General features: G+C 40.5%; 1 protein-coding gene across 5 annotated transcripts in view; it reads left to right on the forward strand.

Annotated features, from left to right (window-relative positions):
* TDRD3 (tudor domain containing 3) overlaps positions 1-24,704 on the forward strand; it is a 632,378-nt gene that overhangs the window by 570,225 nt on the left and 37,449 nt on the right. For 2 of the 5 annotated variants that reach the window (XM_029602994.1, XM_029602996.1), the window contains exon 13: positions 10,107-10,242. The exons of 1 other annotated variant lie outside the window; for it this stretch is intronic. In XM_029602994.1, the coding sequence (XP_029458854.1) occupies positions 10,107-10,223 (117 nt within the window). In that variant the 3' untranslated portion in view covers positions 10,224-10,242. Of the gene's footprint in view, positions 1-10,106; positions 10,243-21,357; positions 21,506-24,704 lie in introns of those variants that run through there. 2 more of the 5 variants (XM_029602995.1, XM_029602998.1) reach the window with 2 other exon arrangements.

Consider the following 24,704-nt stretch of genomic DNA (forward strand, 5'->3'; position numbering starts at 1 on the left):
TTGGAGAAGAGACGACTGAGGGGGGATATGATAGAGGTGTTTAAAATCATGAGAGGTCTAGAACGGGTAGATGTGAATCAGTTATTTACTCTTTCGGATAGTAGAAAGACTAGGGGACACTCCATGAAGTTAGCATGGGGCACATTTAAAACTAATCGGAGAAAGTTCTTTTTTACTCAACGCACAATTAAACTCTGGAATTTGTTGCCAGAGAATGTGGTTCGTGCAGTTAGTATAGCTGTGTTTAAAAAAGGATTGGACAAGTTCTTGGAGGAGAAGTCCATTACCTGCTATTAAGTTCACTTAGAGAATAGCCACTGCCATTAGCAATGGTTACATGGAATAGACTTAGTTTTTGGGTACTTGCCAGGTTCTTATGGCCTGGATTGGCCACTGTTGGAAACAGGATGCTGGGCTTGATGGACCCTTGGTCTGACCCAGTATGGCATTTTCTTATGTTCTTATGTTCTTATGATGCAGCAATGACTTTTTGTCTTGCAACATTTTTATTCAAGTACCTCCTTACTGTATATGCTGAAACACTCACACCACTTTGTTTCAGAGAAGTCTTTATTTCAGTAGAAGTTGCTTGTGGGTTTTCTTTGCATCCTAACACATTTTCCTGGCAGTTGTGTCTGAAATCTTTCTTGGTCTAGCTTGGTATTATTTTTTGATGTGAGTTTGAAAATTACTAATTGGCATTTTCAAATCATTGGATATCTTTTTATATCCTGTTCCTGATTTATAAAGTTTAACTAATTTTGCTTTCCCCATGCTTCAGTAACCACTAAATTCAGTACAACCCTGGATGAAATGCATAAGGGTTTCTGAAGAGCTAAAAAGCTCATTGACTATTTAGACACATACACTAATTACAGTCAGAAAAGGCACAGGTATGGATACCTACCTTTCGTTGCCATCGCAACCTGTGTGTGTCAACTTGAGTGTATGTTATCAGCCTGAGCATTCAAGTGTAGATAAACATTTGAACAGAATCATTTTATTATTTCTTTTATTGCTATGTCTTGTTTAATGATTGTGCTATTCTGTGATGCATAAAATAGTTAAATTTGAAACACATTTAAAGTAACAGACATATACGTTTTGTCTGATTACTCATGTTTTCTTAAAATGCTACACATCTTACAAACTCTGCCAGGGGTATGCTCACTTATGAATACAACTGTACCAGAATGACATGGTTCAGCTTTAATGCCACTGAATTCAAAAGGAGCATGGCAGAAGCATTCTAAAAACATATTACCAGCAGCAAGACCTTTATGCTGTTTTTACACACAGCAGGTTATGTGAGGTTATATACCAAATTTCACTTTTGTTATATTTTGCTTCGGGTCTTGTTTCGATTATATGTGCAAGCCAGAAAATTGTTATTAGTACTGCATATATATAGAGCCGAAGGAACTACACAATTATACTATAGCTAATGTTGGGAACCTTGGACCAAGGCTTGTTCACATAGGGGCAGATTTTAAAACCTGCGTGCGGGCGCAGATTTGTTCGCGCAACACCCGATTTTATAACATGCGCGGGCAGCCGCACGCATGTTATAAAATCCAGGGTCGGCGCACGCAAGGGGGTGCACAATTGGGCAACTTGCGTGCGTTGAGCCGCGCAGTCTGCCTCCGTTCCCTCCGAGGCCGCTCCAAAATCAGAGCGGCCTCAGAGGGAACTTTCCTTCCGCCCCCCCCCCCCCCTGCACCTTCCCCTCCCTTCCCCTACCTAATTCCCCCCCCCCCCAGCCCTACCTAGAACCCCCCCTTTACCTTTGTTGAAGAAGTTATGCCTGCTAGCCGACGGCCGGCCCGCGATCCCGGGCACAGCGGCAAATGACCACTGTGCCTGGAGGTTCAGGCCACGCCCTGCCCCACCCCCGGACCGCCCACACCCCGCCCCTTTTTGCAAGCCCCGGGACATACGCATGTCCCAGGGCTTGCGCGCGCCGCCGAACCTATGCAAGATAGGCTCGGCGAGTGCAGGGGGAGGCAGGGGTAGGTTTCCGGGGGTTGCGCATGTATCTTACATGCGTAACCCTATGAAAATCTACCCCATTGTTTGCAGCTCCAAGCTCCCCAAACTGAGTTGGGCTCAGATGCACAACTAGATGTCCAATAACCTAATCAATTTCAGCAACTTAATGCATAAACATAGTGTAAATACATAACAAATCAAAACAAACAGTAGAAAAACAGCGAAGTCCATATAGCATGAAAACAGTTTCAATTCTAATTGACTCTCCCTTGTACTGTGTTATATAGTTGGTTAGGTTAGAAAAAGACCATATATTTCTTGAATCCTGCCTTCTTAAAATCCACTTATATCTTATTCTGGCATTTACTAGCTTTACAATAATGATTTCCACAATCATCCATTACAGGCTTACTGGCTGCTTATTTTTCTTGTGGAATCTCTTCTGAAAAAAGCAAAATTCAGCTTTTTATTTTGCTGTATCAGAGAAACAGACCAGTAGCCTCAAACACAGCCCCAAATGCACACACATCTATTGCAGCCATCACAGAATGTGCAACTTACTGTATATGTGGGAAAAAAGGTCATGATGCCTCTGCATGAATGACTGTTTACTGTTTTCTAGAGTCTCTGGGATTCTGTTCCATCACCACATATGGTCACGTGACCTATGTGTGTGATTGGCGATCTGTTGTCTTCAGAGAACACCCATTACTAGTAAACAACTTTATTTAGTTTGAATGAATGAACTGTATTCAAAATTGATCTTTGAAACCCCATTTCACAAAATTAGCAAGACTACATCTCAACTTCACTTTCTAGCACTGTTTAATAAGTTAGGACCTAATAGTGTGTGAAGACACACATGGTTTTAGCAGTGAAATGCATTGCATTTATTTGTCCACATTTTACTAATGAATATCAAGATTTTATGCAGAGCTTTTTAGATACCAGGCAGCCTATCACCTCGTGTCCTGATTGATGGTGATTTTTTTTTTAACCAGGCAGTGTTACCTTTTGAAAAGTGGCAGATTGAATTGTCATGATCTAGTTGATATGAATTTAAAAGCATTTCTATAGTTGTGATTGTTTTAATATTTGGTAGAATTAATTACAGACCTTTTTACTTTTGCACCAAGTTTTTTCCACTCTGCTATAAAAGCCCAAACTACAATTATTAATTTGTTTATACAAAATACTAATAGCTCATGTCCGAAATAGCTGAGCTATACTTACAGATGTCTTGTTATCCGATTTGATTACTCAGTGTAGATGGCAAACATTTTTCTCTTTTTTCTTTTCTTTTAAAAGATTTCATGAGATGTGAGTTGTTTTTTAAAAAAAAAATGAAAAAAAGATTTTAAAAACAATACTTGAATCCGCTGCAATAAACTAAATTAAAATACTCTAAGGGGATAATTTTCAAAAGGATTTACAGGTATAAAACTAGGTTTTATGCATGTAAATGACTTGAAAATTGCTACAATATATGCTATTGAATTTTCAATTGATTTTAAGCAATTAAGCAGGCTTTTGAAAATTGCTATGATGTATGCTATTTGATGCATGTAAATCCTTTGGAAAATTACTCCCTTAGCCCTCATTGTTTGTTTATTTTTTATTTTGTCTAAAGCACATTTTCATTTTTAAAATTTTATTTTGTTGTTGAATTTCTGTATATCTGCATTTTAGAAAATTAATTCTAGAAATATAATAAGAAGGTACTTTTCAAGCAACTCTGTGTATCCCCATGTGCATGTATATATGGACGCATGAAGATCTACTATAATATTTTATAATTTGTGCACATCAACTATGCATAGATTATAAAATATGAGTATATCTATCCATGCATGAATATCTACAATGAATTGAACCGGTGAATTTTTCCTATCTATTTTATAAACATGCGCATATATTTTACATGCAAAAAGATTTGTGGCTTGCTCACATAAAACCCTGTTTACTTGCAGAAGTCAGTATATTTTAAAACATGTGCGTGTAATCGAAATTACTAGTTTGCTGAAATTTCCACCAGTTCACCCAGATCTTCTCCAGGTCATCAGGACCATCCTAATTCTTCACTTTGAAATCCCCCCAGTTCACTCAGGCCTCCAACCCACCCAACCAGTAGTAAACAATAGATGAGTCTGATATCAATTGCACAAGATAATTAGCAGGTATAAAATCCATGAACAATTTGACAAATGTACATGTGTCTCATATAAAATAGTAATTTGCACATGTACCTCTTGGACCTGTCCTGGAACACCTCAACTGCTTTTTGCACATGTAAATGTTTTTAAAATAGCATATATGTGAGTAAAAGCTATTTAAGCATGCATATACTAATTTTATGCCCGTAAATGTTTTGAAAATTCACACCTATGAGGTCAATATTCAAAGCTGGCCATTTAAGTAACTTTGCTAGATATAACTTATCAGCATAGTCATATAGGTTATAACCAGATAAGTTTAAACCTGCTCTCTGGCCTATCTAACTTAGGCCTGGATTTATCAAAATGCACTAAATATCGCATTCGATAGAAAAAGGGGCGTGTTTTATGGTAATAGGAAGTTTATCGCAATTTGTGCTAATATCTACGCGAAGTGCTAAGTTACCGCAAATTGCGATAATTTTTTCGCACTTTGAGATAAGTGCCAGAATTGTGGTATTTCCTACATACAGCCACTGGAGGGACCATGTTTACTATCAGAGCCACTTAGTGAGTGAAGGAGGGAGAGAGAGAGAGAGTGATATTAGCCATAATGCCCTAACACTAGATAGGTATTTATATCTCTCTGGGAGGCCCACCTAGTAACTTGAGGTGAGGTTTAGGCATTAATGTAGGGATTAGGGGCCACTTTGACATTCAAAGTGAAACGTACGAACAGAACAGTGCTCTCTTGTGAAGATTTGATGACCCTTGGAGTGAGGAAACTCACTCAAAGATGAGATTTGGGAAGTGTTCTCTCAACCTAGCTTGATGGACTCTCTACCTGGGTAACATCAAGCTTGGTAAGCTTGGTTGAGAGAACACTGCCCAAATCTCATCTTTGAGTGAGTTTCCTCACTCGAGGGTCATCAAATCTTCACAAGAGAGCACTGTTCTGTTTGTACGTCTCATTTTGAATGTCAAAGTGGCCCCTAACCCCTAGAGATATAAATAACCTATCTAGTTTTTAGGGCATTATCGCTAGTCTCCCTCTCTCTCTCTCTCACACACAGGGCCTGGATAGCTAGGCTGGTGCTCCCGGAGCTTCAAAACAGCTAAAACAGGCATTTGAGAACACAACGCATAATGCAATAAACCCTTAACGCAACCTATCGCACGGCTTAACGCTACTGAAAAGGTGTAGCTAAAATCGGCGTTAAAGCTGTGTGATAGGGCTTCGCAAAACGGTAAACCCAGCCCACTCCTGCCCCTAACTCCTCCTCTTTTTTGAATTTGCATCTCACCATACATTATGTGCTATTGCATGCGTTAAAGACGTTTTCGCATGCATTAAGGGGTTTTCGCATGCGTTAAAGGTGCTTAATGCATGCGAAAATGCCTTATAGCATTTTGATAAATGACCCTATTAGCTGCATAACTTATGCAACTAAGACTGAATATTGCTAGTTAGCTGCATAACTTATAAGCTAACTCATTCTGCCCCAATCCGCCCACTACATGCCTACAAGCTGTGCAGCTAACGTTTTAGTCACATAAGTGACTTATACAGCTAAACGGCAGCCGCTGAATGTTGGTACATATTCAGAGCCACTGTACTTATGCAGCTAAATTGCACTGAATGCATTTTTAATATTGACCTCAATGTGTTTAGCCAGTTTTTGTGCAATCTTTTGTATACTGCCTCATTATTGACCTTTTACCCTGAAGTATCATTTATCCTTACAGAAGGGATTGTACTCATTATGGGTGGAAAACATAGTAATTCTCTCTGCACGTTATTTCATTCTTGGATCTGCTTTGAGCAGAAAGCATTCATCCCCTGAAAATTGTGTTCAGCAGTCTTGTGGATATGGACCACTATTAAAATACTTCATGTCTGACCTAGGTTTGCTGCATGAAATAAAATAGACTAAACTGAACTGGCCTTTCTGAGACAAGTGTCCACACAGTAAAGGATCTCTTCAATCTTTTCTCCCTGATTGGTAGCAACTAAAGTGCTGAGTTTAGAGAGACAGGTGAATAAGGAGAGGGTATTGCTTTTCCCTTCACAGGCAGTTCTTTTATTTCAGGGTTGAGGCCATTGTCTGAATTTTACAGAAATTTTAGATTGCTTCTGTGTGAACCATTTTTTCTTGTACTGTTTAGTAATTTGGGTTTCTAGTTCTGCAAGCTTTCTAACTTTCACAAAGACGAAACATATCCTAAAAAATCATAAGATGTTTGAAAAAACATGGATCTTAACAAGATAAAGTTTTATTGCAATGAAGATTTTATAGTTTGATATGCTGTTAACAAATTTCTTGTCAAGGTATAAAATCGACTTATGTGGTTTATTTATTTAAAAACGTTTGTATACCGCCTATAAAAAGATCTAAGCGGTTTACAATGTATAACGTACATAATCTTACAATGATAACAAACATAAACAAGCTAAGGAACACATGCCAAGGTATAAGAAAGATATTAACAACATATACTCATTAAAAGAAAAATAAGTAAAATAAGTAAAAGAGGAAAATAAAGTAAAACAGCTTATTCTTTTGTGTGGTCTGGAATGAAAGGTCAGTTTCATGGGATTCCTATTTATTGAGGTTTGAAATATATTAAACTTGTTTTCTAAATATTCTATTCTTTGTCAGTGATTATTGCACTGTATTTTTAACGTTATTCATTTTCAAAATTTAGTTTCCATTCACCGACCTAGCAGAGTCCAGCACAAATGTTGGAAAATGTTGTATTGACTCAGTAAGATAGCATCTTCAGCCATTTTTTTTTCTGTAACTGTTGCTTCTAGATTAACAGTGTTATCATATTCCTGTCTCCTTATGGCCTGTTTGAGTCTTTAAAATCTCAGCAGCTAGTACACAGTGCTAATAGTGTACTCTGCTGTTTACAAAGCATAGTATATCACAGTCCTTGCTACAGAGAGCTTACAATCTATCTACATTATTGTAGATATTACCATACTTTTTTAATTGAAGTAGGTAAAATGGTTTTCAAGAGGTCACATGTATTGTTAGTGGTCACAGGATTTAAACAATTGTTTTCCAGTAGTTTATAATTTCTACTCTTAACTGCTTCACTTCATCTCTTTTTTTTATTTATTTTTTTGCCAAAAAGCAGCTCGTAGCATTGAATGAGAGAATGTGATTAGGAAAATTATTACATTTTTTTTACTTTTCTATTCCCTACAGTTTTCCCATAGGCATAAAATGGATGAAAAATCTGATTATTCAGTGCTGTTTTTTCATTTCTTAGTCAATTTGTTAATAATCAGTTTTAATTGAAATATAGAAATGTACAAAAAGATAAATGCAGGAAGGTTGGTAGCTGATAGCTAGGAAGAAATCTGTTGAATACACTGTTTGTAAAACCAAAATTAGTACTTTGTAGTCAGCTCAGATTATTGAATTTTGAATTTTGTCACAAAGTGAAAGAACAGGACAGAGCACTTTGACAAGAAAAGGAAGACTTACTATTAATTATATCAGCATGCAATGAAAGTTACAGCTCTTATTGAGTATTTAGTAACTACCATGCTTTGTGACTACTGTGCTTTGTAAAATTTTGTCTAGATGCAACCTGCATGCCAGTTTAGTACAAGAGGTATTTTCTCTGCACATCAGAAGGTAGTTTTTATCCAGATTTCTTGTTTCTGCTCTTTTAAGGGTGAAATAGAAATAAGGCATCATATCTTAATGTGCTATATAAAACACAAGGAACCTAACTGTCAAACCTATCTGAGTATAGCATTTATGCATGTAAGTGGATATGTGGAGATTAATGCTAGTATTTTATAAACTGTGTAGCGGGAGCCCCACAGTTTATGAAATACGGTATATTTCTGCTTCAACAGTATGCGCATATGTTTCAATTTGCACAAAACTTTCCAGTGCAAGAAAACGCATACTTTCTCTGTTTTATAAACATATGCATGTATATTTTAGGAATATAAAATAATTTAACATGTATTTGTAATAAGCCTGATTTATACGCAAAGGCAGGTATTTTAATGTAATTGAAATCACCAGTTTGCCAATACCTCTGCCAGTTCACCCAGTCCTCCTCCAATTCACTTAAACCCTCTAGCACTTCTTGAAACCCCACCAGTTCACCAGGCCTCCCATTCAAAAACTGCATACAACAGCAAATCATATTTATACTTGCTAATTGACTCATGCATGTGAAAAGTGTACAAGTTTGGTATTATGTATGTGTATACCTCTTACAAAACAGCAATCACCATACATACTTCTGAACCTCACCCCAGAATGCTCTTTTTTTCCCTCGGTAAAGTGTACAGGCATATGTAAAATACATATGTACTCTCAATGTTTATAAAACAGCATATACGCAATTACATGCTATTTATACACGTGAAACCCCTTTGAAAGTTCACTCTACAGTTCGCATATTATGCAGGACTAGAAATAGGAAATTGGAGATACAGAACTTATGGTACATACTAAATTATTTGAATCAAAAATCATATTAACTGTACTGCCTCCACTGTCTGCTGTCCTTAAAGCATGGGTCCTAAACACCAACAGGACACCAGAAAAAGATATTCCCATTTTGTTAATTAAAAAAAAAAAAAAAAGATTTTCTCTGACAGCCTGGCACATGTGCATAAACAAAGATGAGAAGTAAAAAAAAAAAAAAAAGGTATATTTAATTGTACTGAGTAATTACTATATATTTTCTCTAAAAGGGTCTTGTAGAGTGTCAAGCTATTTGATTGTAATTAGATTATAATAGGATTTATTGGAGACATGATATGTTTTCTCCCAGAAATAACTTTACACAAGTGTATATATTAAGTTACATGAAGAGCATAAGAATCATAGAAATAGAGCTGGAAGGAGACTTGGAGGGGGTAATCTAGCCGATTCCCCTACCTCCAGGCAAATTCTATTGTATCTAAATCATCCCTGACCCTGCTGATAAACACCTCTAATGTCAGTGATTCCATCTCCTCCTCTCACCATTTCTTTCCCTTATGCTTAGGAGGTTCTTCTAGTATCTAACCTAAATTATCTTCACTGCAATCTAAGACTATTACTTCTTGTCCTTTCCTTACTGAAGATGAACAATTGAAAGTCACCCTTATTGCAACCCTTTTTTTTGTAGAAGACTAATATAAATTCCCCCCTCAGTCCAGTCATAAACCAAACTTATTCAACCTATCATCCTAGGACAGTTATATAGTAAACCATAATGAGGTCCATAATCCAATGCAATGTGGATAGCAAACTTAGAAGGTCATTTTCAAATGCTTATCAGGTGCGATAGCATGCTGGGGGAGGAGTCGGGGCAGTGAGGAGGCGGACTCAGCGGTGTCTTCGCTGGCGGCGATAAGGTAAGCAATGTTATCGTTGCCAGTAGCACACCCAATAACACCACCTTTCATGGTGGCGCTATTGGGTGTGAAAGCCGGCAGCGAAAACACCGCGGTGTTTCGCAGGCCCGCCCCCCCCATTTTCGCTGGATTCACCATTCTGCGATAGAATGGTGAATCCAGGCCTTAGCCAGTTAACTTTGGAGGTATATTCAATAGTGCAGTCACAGTATTGAATAGAGCCAGTTATCTTAAAGTTAGCTGGCTAACTATAGCCACCTAACTTTACGGCAGTAATTTGACTCGACCAGACTAAGGGGGTCCACCGGAGCGCACTGTACTGTATCGGCCTGTTAGCTGGCTCAATTCTAGCCACTTATTATGTGGCTAGGAATTAGCCAGATACATGTCCAAATATTCATTTAGATGGCTAACTTCTGAATTAGCTGGCTAAATGTTTATGAATAAGGACCTCGACATGTATATACAGTAAATATTCTGTTCCATTTGGTTTCATTACTTATGCTGTCATTTGTATGACTGTGGTCATATAACAATTACTTTTGATTATGCCACACTTTTAAAGCAATGTCATTTATATACAGGATGAAGATGAAGCTTATGAAGATTCTTTAGAGTTTCGTAGAGGAGGTGATGGGCATGCAAGACGATCCACACGACCTACTCAACAATTTTATCAACCTCCAAGAGCAAGAAACTAATAATGGAAGAGGAAAAATGGTAAATTTACAGTGCTGTTTTATCTTTTATTTCAGTATTAAACATAAATTGATGATACATATTATTTTAGTTTAAGGCAAACTTTCACATATATAACTACACAGTACAATAAATTTGAATAGCCTTCAAAGCCCTATTTTTTCCTCTAAGATATAGGAGCCAACTTTTGAAATGATTGAGGGTGCTGAACACAATACAAATTACAGCACCCCCAGAAAAAAAAGAAAAAACAGAACACAATGGGGTGGGGGAGTATTTAAATGTCCAGAGAGTAGCAGCTAATGTGAAAATGGGAAATTACACTAGGGAAATTAGGGAAGACTCAATCCCATCAGTCATTGTTCTCCCCAACCCCAGCTCATCCCCACCAGTCTTCTCCCTCCTGCTTCTTTTCCCCCTATAGCCCATCCATACCTCAATCTTTCCCTCTATCCTCACTTGTCACCACCACCCTCTTTCAACACCCCTTTTCTCTCATTCTTCTAATCTTCTCTTACTCATCTCATCTTTTCCTCCCCTCCTTTCCTTTGCACTTTTAATAACCCCCCCCCCCCCCCCCCCCCCCCCCGGCATGGGCATGCTTTGAATTTTATATCTGGCAGAGGGAGTTTAATGCCCCTCTTCCAACTCCACTCCCTACAGCCCTTTAACTTTCTCTGCTCTCTATTTCCCACTGACCTACCCTTTTCTGTTCCCCTCCCAGTTCCTTTTCCCCATTAGTCCACTCCCCAACAGTTTCCTACTCACCCTTTCTTAGCCAGCTGTCCTCTTCTGCACGCTTGGTTCACCTGTCCCTTCACTGATTCCTACCTCTAATCCCTTCATTGGCAGGCTCAGCTCACCTCTCAGTCCGTGATTCTCCCTCCTCCACAGGCTTGGATCACTTCCCTGCTCTGCACTCTCTGAGCCAAGGCACTTTTCCTTTTTCTGGAACTGCTCCTGCCTCCCATTCCCATGCATCACTTCTAACACTCACAGATTAAAGGCCAGAGCCAGTCCCATGCCTAAACATAGCACACTCCATCATCTGCGTGTCTTGAACCCTAACAGCTCAGCAGTCAGTTTCTCCCTTGCTCTGCTTGCTCTTGGCTTTCTCTCTGCTTCCTCATTCCTTTTTATTTGAAGGCTTATTTTCTGGTCTTCCTATCATTTCTTTATCATTTGTTAGTTCTCCTTCATGTGTATACCTTTCTTTCCACTGGGTGTCTCCTCACAGTTCATTAGCTTCTCATACCTTGGCCTAATCTCACGCCTCCTATCACTTCCATCTCTCTCTCCATTGCTTCTTGCCTCTTTCATCTCTCTCTCCACTGCTTCTTGCCTCTTCCCTCCATCATGATTCCCTCTTATCACAATCCTTCTCAAGCTTCCCCATCAGCTCCTCCACCTCTGTCATTAGCTCCTTTTCCAGTTCTTTTCACCTCTCTCTTCCTCTTATATTACAATCACATTTTCCCCCCACCTCTGCTCCTCTTCTTATCACAGCCCATGTCCTCTCTCTCAGCTTGTTATCCGTTTCTCCCTTCTCTCAGCTACTGTCACCTTATAGTCCATGAGCTCTCTTTCAACTCTCTCTGGCCTCACAGCTTGTGTCTACTCTCCCTTTCCGACCGCTCCTCTCCCAGTCCCTCTTACCCTCCCAGTTCTTCATCTCCTTCTCTCCTGCCAGAATATGTTTCACTTCTTCTCCCAGATCTTTAAATCAATATTCTTTTTCCCAGTCAATATCCCCTTTTAATACCACCTTCCAACAGTTATCTCAGCCTATCCCTCACCCTCCTGAACTTCTCTGTCCCTCTTTACCTTTCCTAGTCCCTCTATCAGCAGCGTTCCCCATTTCCCTTATGCTCAGGAACCCTCTCTGTTCTTCAATGCTGCTGCTTTCTGGTCCCCCTGCAGCTCATTGGTCAGACATTTCCCAGCTGGCCAACAGGCTGCAAGGGAAGGCGGGAGCAGAAGACACAGGTGCTTTTTGCTGCCCTTCCATTCCACCCAATGGTCAGACATTCCATAGCCAGCCAGTGGGCTGCAGGAGGACAGTAGTAAGGAAACAAGCATTTCTTTACTGCTCTCGTCCACAGCCCTGCAGCATGGAGCTGTCAGCTCCCAATCTACAGGAGTTCAAAAGACAATATTGGGGGTGCTCAAGCACCCTCAGAGCTGGCTCCTATGCTCTGAAATGACATCCTAATAGAGAAAATGACACCTGATACAGACAATTGCAAGGGTAATCTTATAACTGTACAACACAGGCTATAGTGCTAACTTCTAAAATATCCCAGAGATTTGTGACTGATCCTAAGACCTGCTATCCTGGCTATATAAATTCTACTTTGGATCCAACGATTTAAATGAATCCAATTTATTGCTTTCTCTGATATTTGAGCAGATGGCACAAAATTTAATTTTTATTAATTAGCTTACTAAAATGGACTCTCTATTACAAGGGTCATGTATATTTCCCTTGCAGATAGGAGTGCACCTGTTGAAAAAAAAAAAGGGGGATTGATTAGCGTGACTTTCCTTAGTGCTTTATAATATACCATTAAGCACTTTAATTTGCTCATTACAATATGCCCTAAATGTTCTGAGGCATAAGACCGAAGGGCAATTGACTGAGGTACTGAAGAAATATTATGTCAATGTTAAGCAGTAGTTGAAGTGTGTTCATGCTGTAACGAAAGGAAGTAGTTTTCTTGATTCTATTTTGATTTTAGATTTGCTGATGTCTGTTCAGTGCACATTAGATTGACCACTACAACATGAGTGCAATAACATTACAAGCCTGTCACATTGCAACTGTAGTCTATTGGCATATATTAATGTATTATAATTAGAGAAAGTATATGTATTTTATTAAGCATTGTGGTACTGAGTGGATATCCTTAGGACTTCAGTGTCAGGTTTTATATATGGGAAAGAATAGAAGAACAGCTTAATGAGTTTAATAATAAAATAGTATTTGTTTTTAATTTTTGTGTTTCTGCTATTGGTAGTAATCAGGCTAAATTGGATTATAAGGTGGCACTTAATCAAAATAGAACTACTTTCCATGATGTGAAAACAAAGTTTTTTTCTTCCATACTTCGAGTCTCTAAGTCAGCACTGGGAACTTTTTCACATTACTAGTAACTTAACTAAGTCTACATGCCATATTACCTCCTGTGATCTTGATGTTAATTATTTTGTTAACAAAACTATGTTCCCATGTGCCACACAGAGATCAGCCTTAGCTATTAGGTATGTACAGATCAACAACCCAAGGCAGTGCAGAGGTGGGAACCAGTCTGTTGATATCTGCATGGTCGCAAGCAACAACAGGCCTCATCATTGTCTGTTCTTGGGCAGTGGGAAATCTCTAACCTCCACACCTCTGTGACTTATCTGCAGCTGCCACATAGTCTCTATGACCTGCTCCAGCTAGCAGCAGAACCTGTCTCCTGTAATCAGCAGGATAAAAGTGCCACCTAATCTATGCATCCAAAAGGTATGGCTTAACCTGCCAGTGTGAACATATGGCAGAGTAAGCCTCAAGTGATGCAGCCTTCTACAGATAAGTGGGTGAGTACGTCTCTGAGTAGAAAAAGGGAACATCAAATAAGGGTCCTGGCAGGGAGCCTGCCGCTAACCCAGACCCCTCTCCCAACCCATTAATCTGGTGAACATGAAAGTACCTGGTATCAAAGGGAGGAGGAATAGCCTAGTGGTTAGAGCAGTGGACTATGAACCAGGAGACCAAGGTTCAAGTCCCGCTGTCGCTCCTTGTGACCTTGGGCAAGTCACTTTACCCTACATTGCCTCAGGTACAAAAACTTAGATTGTAAGCCCTCTGGGGATAGGCAAATACCTACAGTACCTGAATGTAAACCGGTGTGATATCTCAATTGAGATGAATGTCGGTATATAAAAATAATAAATAAATAAATAAATTGCCATGCCATTTGGCCTCCTCCTTTCCTCCTTTGTATTCTCAAAATAAGTTTACATAATCTAAATCCCCCCCCCCCCCAAACACCATAGCCTCCCCGGCAGCTGAAACTCCTATAACCAGGCGCCCCCCACCAAAAACAGGCCCACTCTAGGTACAGGGACAGAAAGCCTCAGCTGCTGGGGAACAGGTGAAATTGTACACTACAGATAGATATCTACTCATCTGGCAAAATGGCAAGCACATTTGAGCTCTGATCCTGCCAATTTTTACCCCCTCCTCTCAACTGAATGAATAAATAGTTTCAGGCCAAGGTGGAATGTTTGCTATTTTCTCCTCGCCTACACATTAGCAAAACAGTAGCATCCATTGTAAAGAGTGTGTTCTAATTGTGTGCATACACACAGTGTGTGCTCTAGTAAATGCATTGGTGTGGTATGGAAGATAAGTACAAGCTCCACTTCACCCCAGGACACAGATTTAGACAGAGGCTAACACAGCACATCTCTCACCCAGGCAGACACAGATACACAATTTGGATAGGACAATGTTGATTACAGACTACCTCCAATACTTTGGTTACCAATTGAAGCCCAAATTTGCTTTTCCTGGCCTATTGGTCATCACCGTCAATGATGTCTGTGCCAAGCTTGCCCCTATGTGTCATTACTCCTCACAGAAGATTGTCTATACCTGGCAGCCTGACAGACATCTGTTGGAAGCATTTATGCTCACTGATTTGTCCTTGTTACAGACATGGGCCTCTCCAGGCCTCAGGTGCCCCAAAATGCTTGTCTTTCTACATAACATCGAAAGTGCAAAAGACATTGTCTACCACATGATACCTCAGGGAGCAGTTGGCCTATAGATTTTGCACAGTGGCAGGCTTCAGAAAGAGACTTGTTTTTGGCTCATGAGGTCATCAGCTGACAGCATCTTCTCTAGCCTCAATGCTATGCACTGAGCTGATGAGTGAGAGTCTATGAGTTAGTGGATACCTGCCTTGGTTTCGGAATCCACTAACTCAAAAATGCTGTAACTCCCCAGGAAACCCATCCTATAGGTCAGCAGCTCTGCTATGTTGGCCACAATTCTTAGCAGCCATGTGAACAAGCAAGGGCCTCAAACTTGAAAAGACCTGAAAAGTCACAACTCGGCTTGGAAAAAGAACATTCTTCTAGCTTGTCTCCCTGAAATCCTCAACCTATATGCTTTAAGAGTGGCCACGGATAGAATAAGGATTGTTACTGCTACTAGCAATCAGAACAAAGTTGACTTAGAAAATAGCCACTGCTATTACTAACAACGGTAACATGGAATAGACTTAGTTTTTGGGTACTTGCCAGGTTCTTATGGCCTGGATTGGCCACTGTTGGAAACAGGATGCTGGGCTTGATGGACCCTTGGTCTGACCCAGTATGGCATGTTCTTATGTTCTTAAACAAACTACTCTGCAGATTTTCTATGTTTCTACATAAAGCAGGACAACTTTAGCCCTCGACATTTAGCCCTCGATTTATTTAGCCCTCATTCATTTATTTAGCCCTCGATTTATTTAGCCCTCGATTCATTTAGCCCTCGACATCCTCTTGACACAGATCCTTTATTGCATACTATGTAAATATTCACTGTAAATGCGTTTTACTATGTAAATATTCCTGTCCCTTTTCTCTTTTTTCCTCCTATCCCAGTTGGTAATTTCCTTGTTCATTGTAACTATTATTTTCTGCACCAGTTCAATTACCCTAGTTCTATGTTTATTACACGACTTGTTAAATGTAAACCGACTTGATGCAACCTTTGGTCGTGAAAGCCGGTATAGAAATAAATAAATAAATAAAACTTGACTAGCCCTTAGCTGGACAGGCAGAGGGCCTTGCTGAGTCCTGACATTTCAGTATTTCCCAATGGCTACCTGTGACATGGCAGGTTAGTTTAATAGCTTCTAACACAGCTTTGCCTTATGTTCAGTGAAGTGAACCTTTTGTTATGTGACATGTGGGTGCTATTATCACTAATAAACTGTAACCTATATATTTCAGAGGTGACTTTCAACAACATGTGAAAGCATGACACCATCATATTCCCAGTCCAGCCTTCAGATAGTCAGACCAGCATCCTCATATAGCCTTTCCAAGCAGCTAACATAAACAACATGGCAGCCCAAGGGCCAAGACCCTCACCATCTGTACATGAGAGTTGACTGTTTGCTTATCTAGGTGTAGCAGGGCCCAGCTGCTCATAGTCATGTGCAACCCTTATGATATATGCTAGCTTGCAATGACCTGTGAGAAGTTTGGGATTGCCACAATATTTGATATTTGCTTCCCAAAAGACTGTAAGTGAAGGCCTGCTATGTGAGCACTCTAATGTCTGTACAGCCTTAGAAACAGCTGAGGCAGTGCTGAAACCTGTGTCTTTGCAGGCCCATGTGACACTATGCATCTGATGTACATGTGGATATATTCAGATGCATATGGATATCAGCTAGGGAATCTGACTGTAACATGTCAAGTCTGTGACTGAAGATTGTAACTGTCAACTTGAAGCTTCAGGCCGAGCCTTTAAGCAGCTGAACTACTTGTGATTTCTATGACTTATAGAGCATTTGGCTCCATGTCCTAGGCCCTGCAGGAGTTCCATCATATCTATATGACTATCTTGCCAACATGGTAGGGCTAGGATAGGGTTAAAGGCGTAGCTGAGGCAAGCAAGAAAGTGCAAGATATGAAAAGCTGTTGGCAGCCCTACATGGCGAGACGTGACTCTTTTGGATTGACAATCACTATGAATGCATTAGGCCAGCCACATCTCTTTGGTGTTAGGTTTATTTTGTGTCTACTTTGTCTAATACTATCTATTGCACCTATTGCTCTATTATTACGATGTTGTCTAACTAGGCCTAAGTAATTTCTGTTACACATTGACCCAGACAGAGGACCTGTGAGTAAAAGAAAATAAAGATGAAACCAGCTCGAACCACTCTGCAGGGCTCTCTTCCATGGAAGAGAAAGGAGTAGATGAGGACTAACAGGCAAAGTAGCGTTGCATGACGCTTTGCTGAAGCTAGCTGTCAGTCTGTGTGGTTTCCCTGGCTTCTGTAGAGAAACATGGGGGATCCTTGAATAGATCTGGAATACCATACCGTAGAGCTAGATTATGGAATACTCAGCAGAGCAGCACTATCTCAGCGACTCTGGATGGGGCATATATTAAAGATCACCTCGTTTTGTCCAAACAGCAAAACCTAATCTAAATATGTACACCCTGGAAGAAAGGAGGAGCAGGGGTGATATGATACAGACTTTCAGATACTTGAAAGGTTTTAATGATCCAAAGACAATGACAAACCTTTTCCGTTGCAAAAAATCTGCAGAACCAGGGGGCACGATTTAAAACTCCAGGGAGGATGACTCAGAACCAATGTCAGGAAGTATTTCTTCATGGAGAGGGTGGTGGATGCCTGGAACGCCCTTCCAGAGGAAGTGGTGAAGACCAAAACTGTGAAGGATTTCAAAGGGGTGTGGGATAAACACTGGATCCATAAAGTCTAGAGGATGTGAATGAAGAGAAGAGGCATGGGGGTTGACTTGCGGGAATGACGGCTACTACCTGGAGATTAATATCCTTATTCAATAAACATACACATGGTTAATGCGACTCCAACATTGCTTTATGCTTCAACGGCAAGAGGAAATGTGGAAAAAAGGATTTGCATCCACAAAAAAGCAGGGGAGTAGCTTGCTTGTTACGGCAGTTACTACCCCAAACCAAATAAGCCTGAAACTCCACTTTCATTGCATATCCAGCATAGCTCTCTGCTTCAACGGCAGGGGAATGAAGAAAAGATTATTTATATTCAGACAACTACCAACAAGGACTGAATTACATAGTCTGGGTAAACAAATACGCATGGGTGTAGCTTGCTTGTTACGGCGGTTACTTCCCTGAATCAAGCCTGATACTTCACTTGGAATACATATCCAGTATAGCTGTCTGCTTCAACAGCAGGGGGAATGAAGAAAATATGATTTATATTCAGACAACTACCAACAAGGACTGAATTGCACAGGCTGGGTAAACAAGCGTGGGAGTAGCTTGCTTATTACGGCGGTTACTACCCCTAACCAATTAGCTAGATACTTCACTTAGATAAGAACATAAGAAAATGTCATACTGGGTCAGACCAAGGGTCCATCAAGCCCAGCATCCTGTTTCCAACAGTGGCCAATCCACTGTTGTAAACAGTGTAGATGCAGCTCCAGCACTGCTATCTACATCGATGGCGGGGGTGGAAGGGAAATAGAATCAAAAAGTTACTTATAAGGGACAAGAGTAACAGATAAGTATGAAAAAAATAAGTGTGAAAGCTTACTGGGCAGACTGGATGGACCGTTTGGTCTTCTTCTGCCATCATTTCTATGTTTCTATGAGTACTACGAAGGTGCATTCTATGACATAGTGGGTAGAACATAAAGCCTCATTGTACCTTGTCTCTGCTGCTGTATTGGGAATAGCGACAGGTGTGAGAACCAGGTCCTGTAACCATATCCCAAATCTCCTGTAGCAAAGAGAGAATGGCTGCATCATTCACACCACTGGGATGTGATATCGCTGCCAACCCACAGCATGCTATTATACACTAGAAGCTAAGCTATAGCTTAACATGAGCCTTAAAAGGCTATTTACAAAACCAAAGTCCATGCCCCCTTTTACTGTGACACTATATGTATGCTATAGCATTTGCTTATGCTGTGTCAAATCTTCCTGAATGGAAAATTGTATCTGGGGTTCCTACACAATGTGTCCATGTCACTCACAACCAAGCTATCACTACCCATTTCTAGCACTTCTCTAACACTGACACTGTACATCACAGCTGCCACCCATGTCATTGCAGAAAGGCATTAACCTCGTGGTATGATTGTGCATGTCCCTGGCTATTCTGCAGTATGTCCTCCAGAGATACACATTTGTCTGACATGACACAGTGACTAGGATTGGGCCAAAATGCACAGTCCCCATCTTCAATTGAACTCGTGTAACTCTGTGATTGTCAAGACAAACTGTGACTGACATCCTGGCTGACAGAGCACCAACAGGGCACATCCCTAACAAGTAACACTTCAACAGCTCCAAGAAGGAGGATTTGAACAGCCACTTGCTTAAAGTTAAGAAGTTCAAAGTCTCCCCTATGAGGAAAGCCTCCCCTATGAGGGAAAGACTAAAGAGGTTAGGACTTTTCAGCTTGGAGAAGAGACGGCTGAGGGGGGGGGATATGATAGAGGTGTTTAAAATCATGTGAGATCTAGAACGGGTAGATGTGAATTGGTTATTTACTCTTTCGGATAATAGAAAGACTAGGGGGCACTCCATGAAGTTAGCATGTGGCACATTTAAAACTAATCGGAGAAAGTTCTTTTTCACTCAACGCACAATTAAACTCTGGAATTTGGTGCCAGAGGATGTGGTTAGTGCAGTTAGTGTAGCTGTGTTTAAAAAAGGATTGGAGAAGTCCATTACCTGCTAATAATTAAGTTGACTTAGATAATAACCACCGCTATTACTAGCAACGGTAACATGGAATAGACTTAGTTTTTGGGTACTTGCCAGGTTCTTATAGCCTGGATTGGCCACTGTTGGAAACAGGATGCTGGGCTTGATGGACCTTTGGTCTGACCCAGAATGGCATGTTCTTATGTTTTTATGTCTGTAGTGCTTAGTGGCAAGTACATTGTTTTGACACGCAACATTAGCAGGCCTCTTTAGCATGGAGAGAGAAAGCTGGGCCCTGGCACTATGGCTTGTAGACCCATCTGTGCAAGCAACTTGTCATGTAACTGATACAGTCACATCCCTGACAGCCCCCCACCCCCTCCCACTTGTCAGTGCCATTTGCTGTAAACACATAGCCGGAGAGGGACTATAGAAAAAAGCAGTGCTCTTACCTATGAGCCAGCCATCACTGAAGAGGCCGTCTTCAAAATTTTCAAACAGGCCAGATTTCCTAAGTATCAAGGAATCATGCACAGCTCCCAGGTACCTGGCAACCATATAGAGGATGCGCAGTTGAGTGTCACAGACCGTTTACACATTGATGGAGTGGAAGAGCTTTCTGTTTTGGTAGATCTCCTCCCTGCCACCGTGTGGGATGATGGCTACATGAGTGCAGACAATAGCTCCCAGAATATTAGAAAAGTTGGCAATGACATAAAAACCTCTTTTTAAGTCTAGCAAGTCCTGCCTTTCACGAGGGAATCTTATGTAACAATTAATGTGGCCACGTACAGTTGTTATGACTTGGCCCAGACAGTGGGAAAAAGATATTTGGGACATTCCTTCAATAACCCCGACTGTTGTTTGGAAACAACCAGATGCCATAAAATGCAGGGCACGCCATAATATGGTGAGACCTGGTATAGCGCGGAACCTTTCCGTAACGTGATCCAGATCCTCTCTGAGTTCTTAATATAATTTCATCACAGTCTGAGAGCTGAGGCGATACCTTATAAACACGTATTCCTCCGGCATCTTCAGCAATGTGGCTTGTGGATGAAAGATGCGCTCCCTGTACTGCCTGCATGCCCTCCTGCATGGCAAGCCCTCCCATGGGCAAGAGCAGTCCACCAGCGGGGCTTGAAGCTCTGGCTCCCATACGGGTACTTCCCTAGGAGGTTTTTTTTTTTATTTTAACCTCTCTTGCTTGTAGTCGTAGTTGTGGTTGAGCAGCCAAAATCTCACTACTTGTATATCTCCCCCTAACACTATAGCCTTAGGAAGACAGGGCAGGTAAGAAAAGCTGTTTTTATTGGGCCAACAGGTGTGTCTGAGAGAAGGCCTTATTTTATTGTGGATGATAATAGCCGCAATCCATGCTAACGGCCACTATAGCATAATAAAAACTTCTTTTCCACTCTACTACAAAAAAATAAGGTGGTGTTATTTCCCAAGTTAAATCCCACGTTATTATAAGTTATTTTACCTCAAAATGTGGTACAGTTTTCTGGGTTTTACATACTCATATTACATGCGAATGCGCAATATGCTAAACATTGCGTGTCTGTTGCGCGTTAAACCCCATTTATCATGCCATAAGGCCCTAATGCAGCTTGATGAATGACTCTATATGTTCTTAGCTTAATTGAAGAAACGAGATATGGAGATATGTGAATTATTTCTTCCTGCAGGACAAAGGACATTATGCTGACAAAATTCAAGGAGTGGATGCAAGTGGCTGAGAGACAAATGCATATGAAGAAAGAAATACACCGTGTTTCTGTCTTTGTGGTGACCATGGGATGCAGTAAATTAATCATATTTGAACAAGCGTGTCATTTGCCTCTTTTGTAACCCTTTCGCAACTCAGTTCACTTGCATCACTGTTACATTATTTACCTTAAAAAAGGCTAAATAATAATACAGGACTTCCCAACCATTTTGGGAGTGTGGACTTCTTTTTAAACCTCCATAGATCCCACATTCTTCTCTTTAAGTTTTACCTGCCATACATAGAAAAGTTATTAATGTAATAACAAATAAATAATTGTAGGCACACCAGACTCATTCATAATAGATAAAACTTATTAAATAATGCTTCCTGATGTAAGCTGAATACATATATTTATAAAGCACTGCAGTAAATGGGGAATAATGCACTCTTATTCAGTAACTTGTGTAGTGTAACTACAGGCAGCCACACAGCTGGATCTGTCTGGATCTGGAATGACTAGGGGGAATGGAGTAGTGGAAAGAGAAAGAGACAGAAACTAGTTGGGTGGGAGAGAGATACAGATTGGCAAAGTGAAATGGTAAAGGAGAGGGAGAGAGATTGACCAGGAAGGGCTGGTGAAGGGAAAGAGAGAGAGATACTGACTGGTGGAAATGGACTGGTGGAAGAAGCGAGAATGAGGGACTGTGGAGGGAGAGAGAGACTGGCAGACATGGGCTGGTAGAGGAAAAGAGAGAGAGAGAGACTGGTGGAGAGAAAGAAAGACTGGTGGGGAAGGATTGGTGGAGAAAGAGACTGGTGGGGATGGACTAGTTAGAAACTGGCGAAGATAAACTGATAAAGGGAGAGAGACTGGTGGGAATAAACTGATTAAAGGAGAGAGAGTGATTGACGGGGATGAATTGGTAGAGGGAGAAAGAGAGCAACTGATGGGGCCTGACAGGTGGAAGGAGAGAAAAAACAACTGCAGGGCTGATCTGATGAAGGGAAATAAATAGACTTGTGGGGATGGACTGGTGGAGGGAGAAAGGGGAACTGGTTGAGATGGACTGCAGAGCAGAGACGGGGAAGGAGGGATGTTTAAGACAGGTCCACATCATTAAACAGGAGAGGTGGTTTGGTGCACATAATTCCTTCCTCCCCTGCCACACACATGGTATTTTCTTTAATTTTAATTTTTTTTAAAGAAAATCACCTGTGATAGGGAGGCCAGTCTGTTAGTTTGATTTTGGTGGGGGTCCAGTGACTCTCCCCATACCTGCCTCTTACCAAATTCCATACATGCAGATACAGAACACCTCTGATCATAAAGCAAGAGGCAATGCTACAAACATTTTGCACCATTGTTTCAAGGTATTGGGCATATATGTACTCAGAACCTATGGAAAACCTGACATACCATAACACCCTAACTAACAGACTAAAACAGTAATAACTCTACAATGAAAAGGTAACACTATAAATGTTACCCCAGGCCCTAAAACACAATTCACCTCCTAGTAAGAAAACAGAACTAGCCAGGCTGCTATAGATCCCTGTACAGAAACTGTGCTAGTAGAATACCTTACCTCAGTTACACATGCAGAATACAGACAGACCCTCACCAAATACAGAATAAAGAGACCATAAAGTAGAAATATATATGTGCTGACAAAAACTGAACTGAAAATCACAAGCAGCCAGAAAAACAGAAACATCATTCCTTATAAAACATCAAACAGTACAATCAAGAAATATAAAACATTAATCATAACAATAAAACAATTCTAATAAAAAGAATATTTAAAAAGAGCTGATGAATAGAATACATCCAATAATAACATCTCAGAAACATTATTAAAAAGCTACCAAACACCAATAACATTTAAAAAAATGTCAGACACATCAAATAATAATGAAAACTAATGGTAATTAAAAAAAAAAAATCCTCAGCTCTTCAAATATGGGAACTTTTGATTTCCAGTCACCATGAGATATCTTGGATTAGTGACATGAGGCAGGGATGCACAATCTTTATCCTCTCTGTTATAGACACACATTCTATAACAGATGTTCATTTTCTCTCTCACACACACTCTCTTATGCACACACAAGCTTTCACCCCCAAGGCTCTCTCACATACACGCACACACATATATGAACTCTCATGTGTTCTCTATCTCACACGCAAACATACTCTCTCTTGCTCTCATTCCGACAGGCTCCTTCACATATACACAGACTTTCACACCCACAGGCTTCCTAACATACACGATTTCTCTCTCATATACACATGCACAGGCTCTCGCTCCCACAGGCTCTATAACATACACATACATGCTGTCAGTGCTTCAAGCTTCCTATTTTAAACACATGCTGTCACACACACACACACACACGCACACTCTCTTTCTCTCACAAGCTCCCTGTCATACATACACACACATATATGCTCTCAACCCCACAGGCTCCCTCTCGTACACACACATACAGCCGCCTCCATACACACACATTCACACAGGCTTTCACTCTGTACCTCCCCCTCTCTTCTGACTACTTCATCAGCCACAACAATCTGTCAGGCCCCTTCTTTAGCCACCGCAGGATGGGGGTCCGCAATGGCCTTTGGGGCTTCTTTGGCCACCACGAGATGGGATCTGCAGCGGCTTGTTGGCCTTCTTCTTTCATTGCCAGTACAGGATGAGGCCTGCTTCTTCCTCTTCTTAGCAACTACACATCCCACAGACTCCATGTTATGATCTGACAGACCCCTGGGGGTCCATAGACCACAGGATGGGAATCAGTGTGCTACTATATTCTGCGTGATTGAGAACGTTGATTGATTTTGGTATTTTTAAACTTGAATAGGTACTTACTGTATTTATATTGCCTTTTCTATATATATCTCTTAAAGATAAGTTTCACTTGTTTTTGGTAAATAGAAGAAACAGTTTGTTTAAATTGTAGAAGAACTTTGGTTTTGATATTATACGTAGCTTTATAGTACCATCTCTGTATTTATATCAGGCGTTGCTGCATCAACCTACTGCAAATACATGTATTTCAGTGGGTCAACAACAAGGCAGTATCATGAATCTGTGGGTCATTATCAGAAGTCGAAAGTGTTGACCATGAAAGTGTATATTTAACACCTCAGAAAAGTCCAATCCTTTGATAAAAAAATCAGTCATAGGAGGTATCAGGAAGCTGATGGACACACATGGTCCTCAGTGACCACCTCCTTAGCTGTTATATAAAGTCTTGTTTAGTGTTATTTTTATAATGTATTTTCTTAATGCAACTAAAACATAGTCAGTCACAAATGTT

This window comes from Rhinatrema bivittatum, chromosome 5 (assembly GCF_901001135.1).
Source record: "Rhinatrema bivittatum chromosome 5, aRhiBiv1.1, whole genome shotgun sequence".
In the NCBI taxonomy this organism is placed as follows: domain Eukaryota; kingdom Metazoa; phylum Chordata; class Amphibia; order Gymnophiona; family Rhinatrematidae; genus Rhinatrema; species Rhinatrema bivittatum.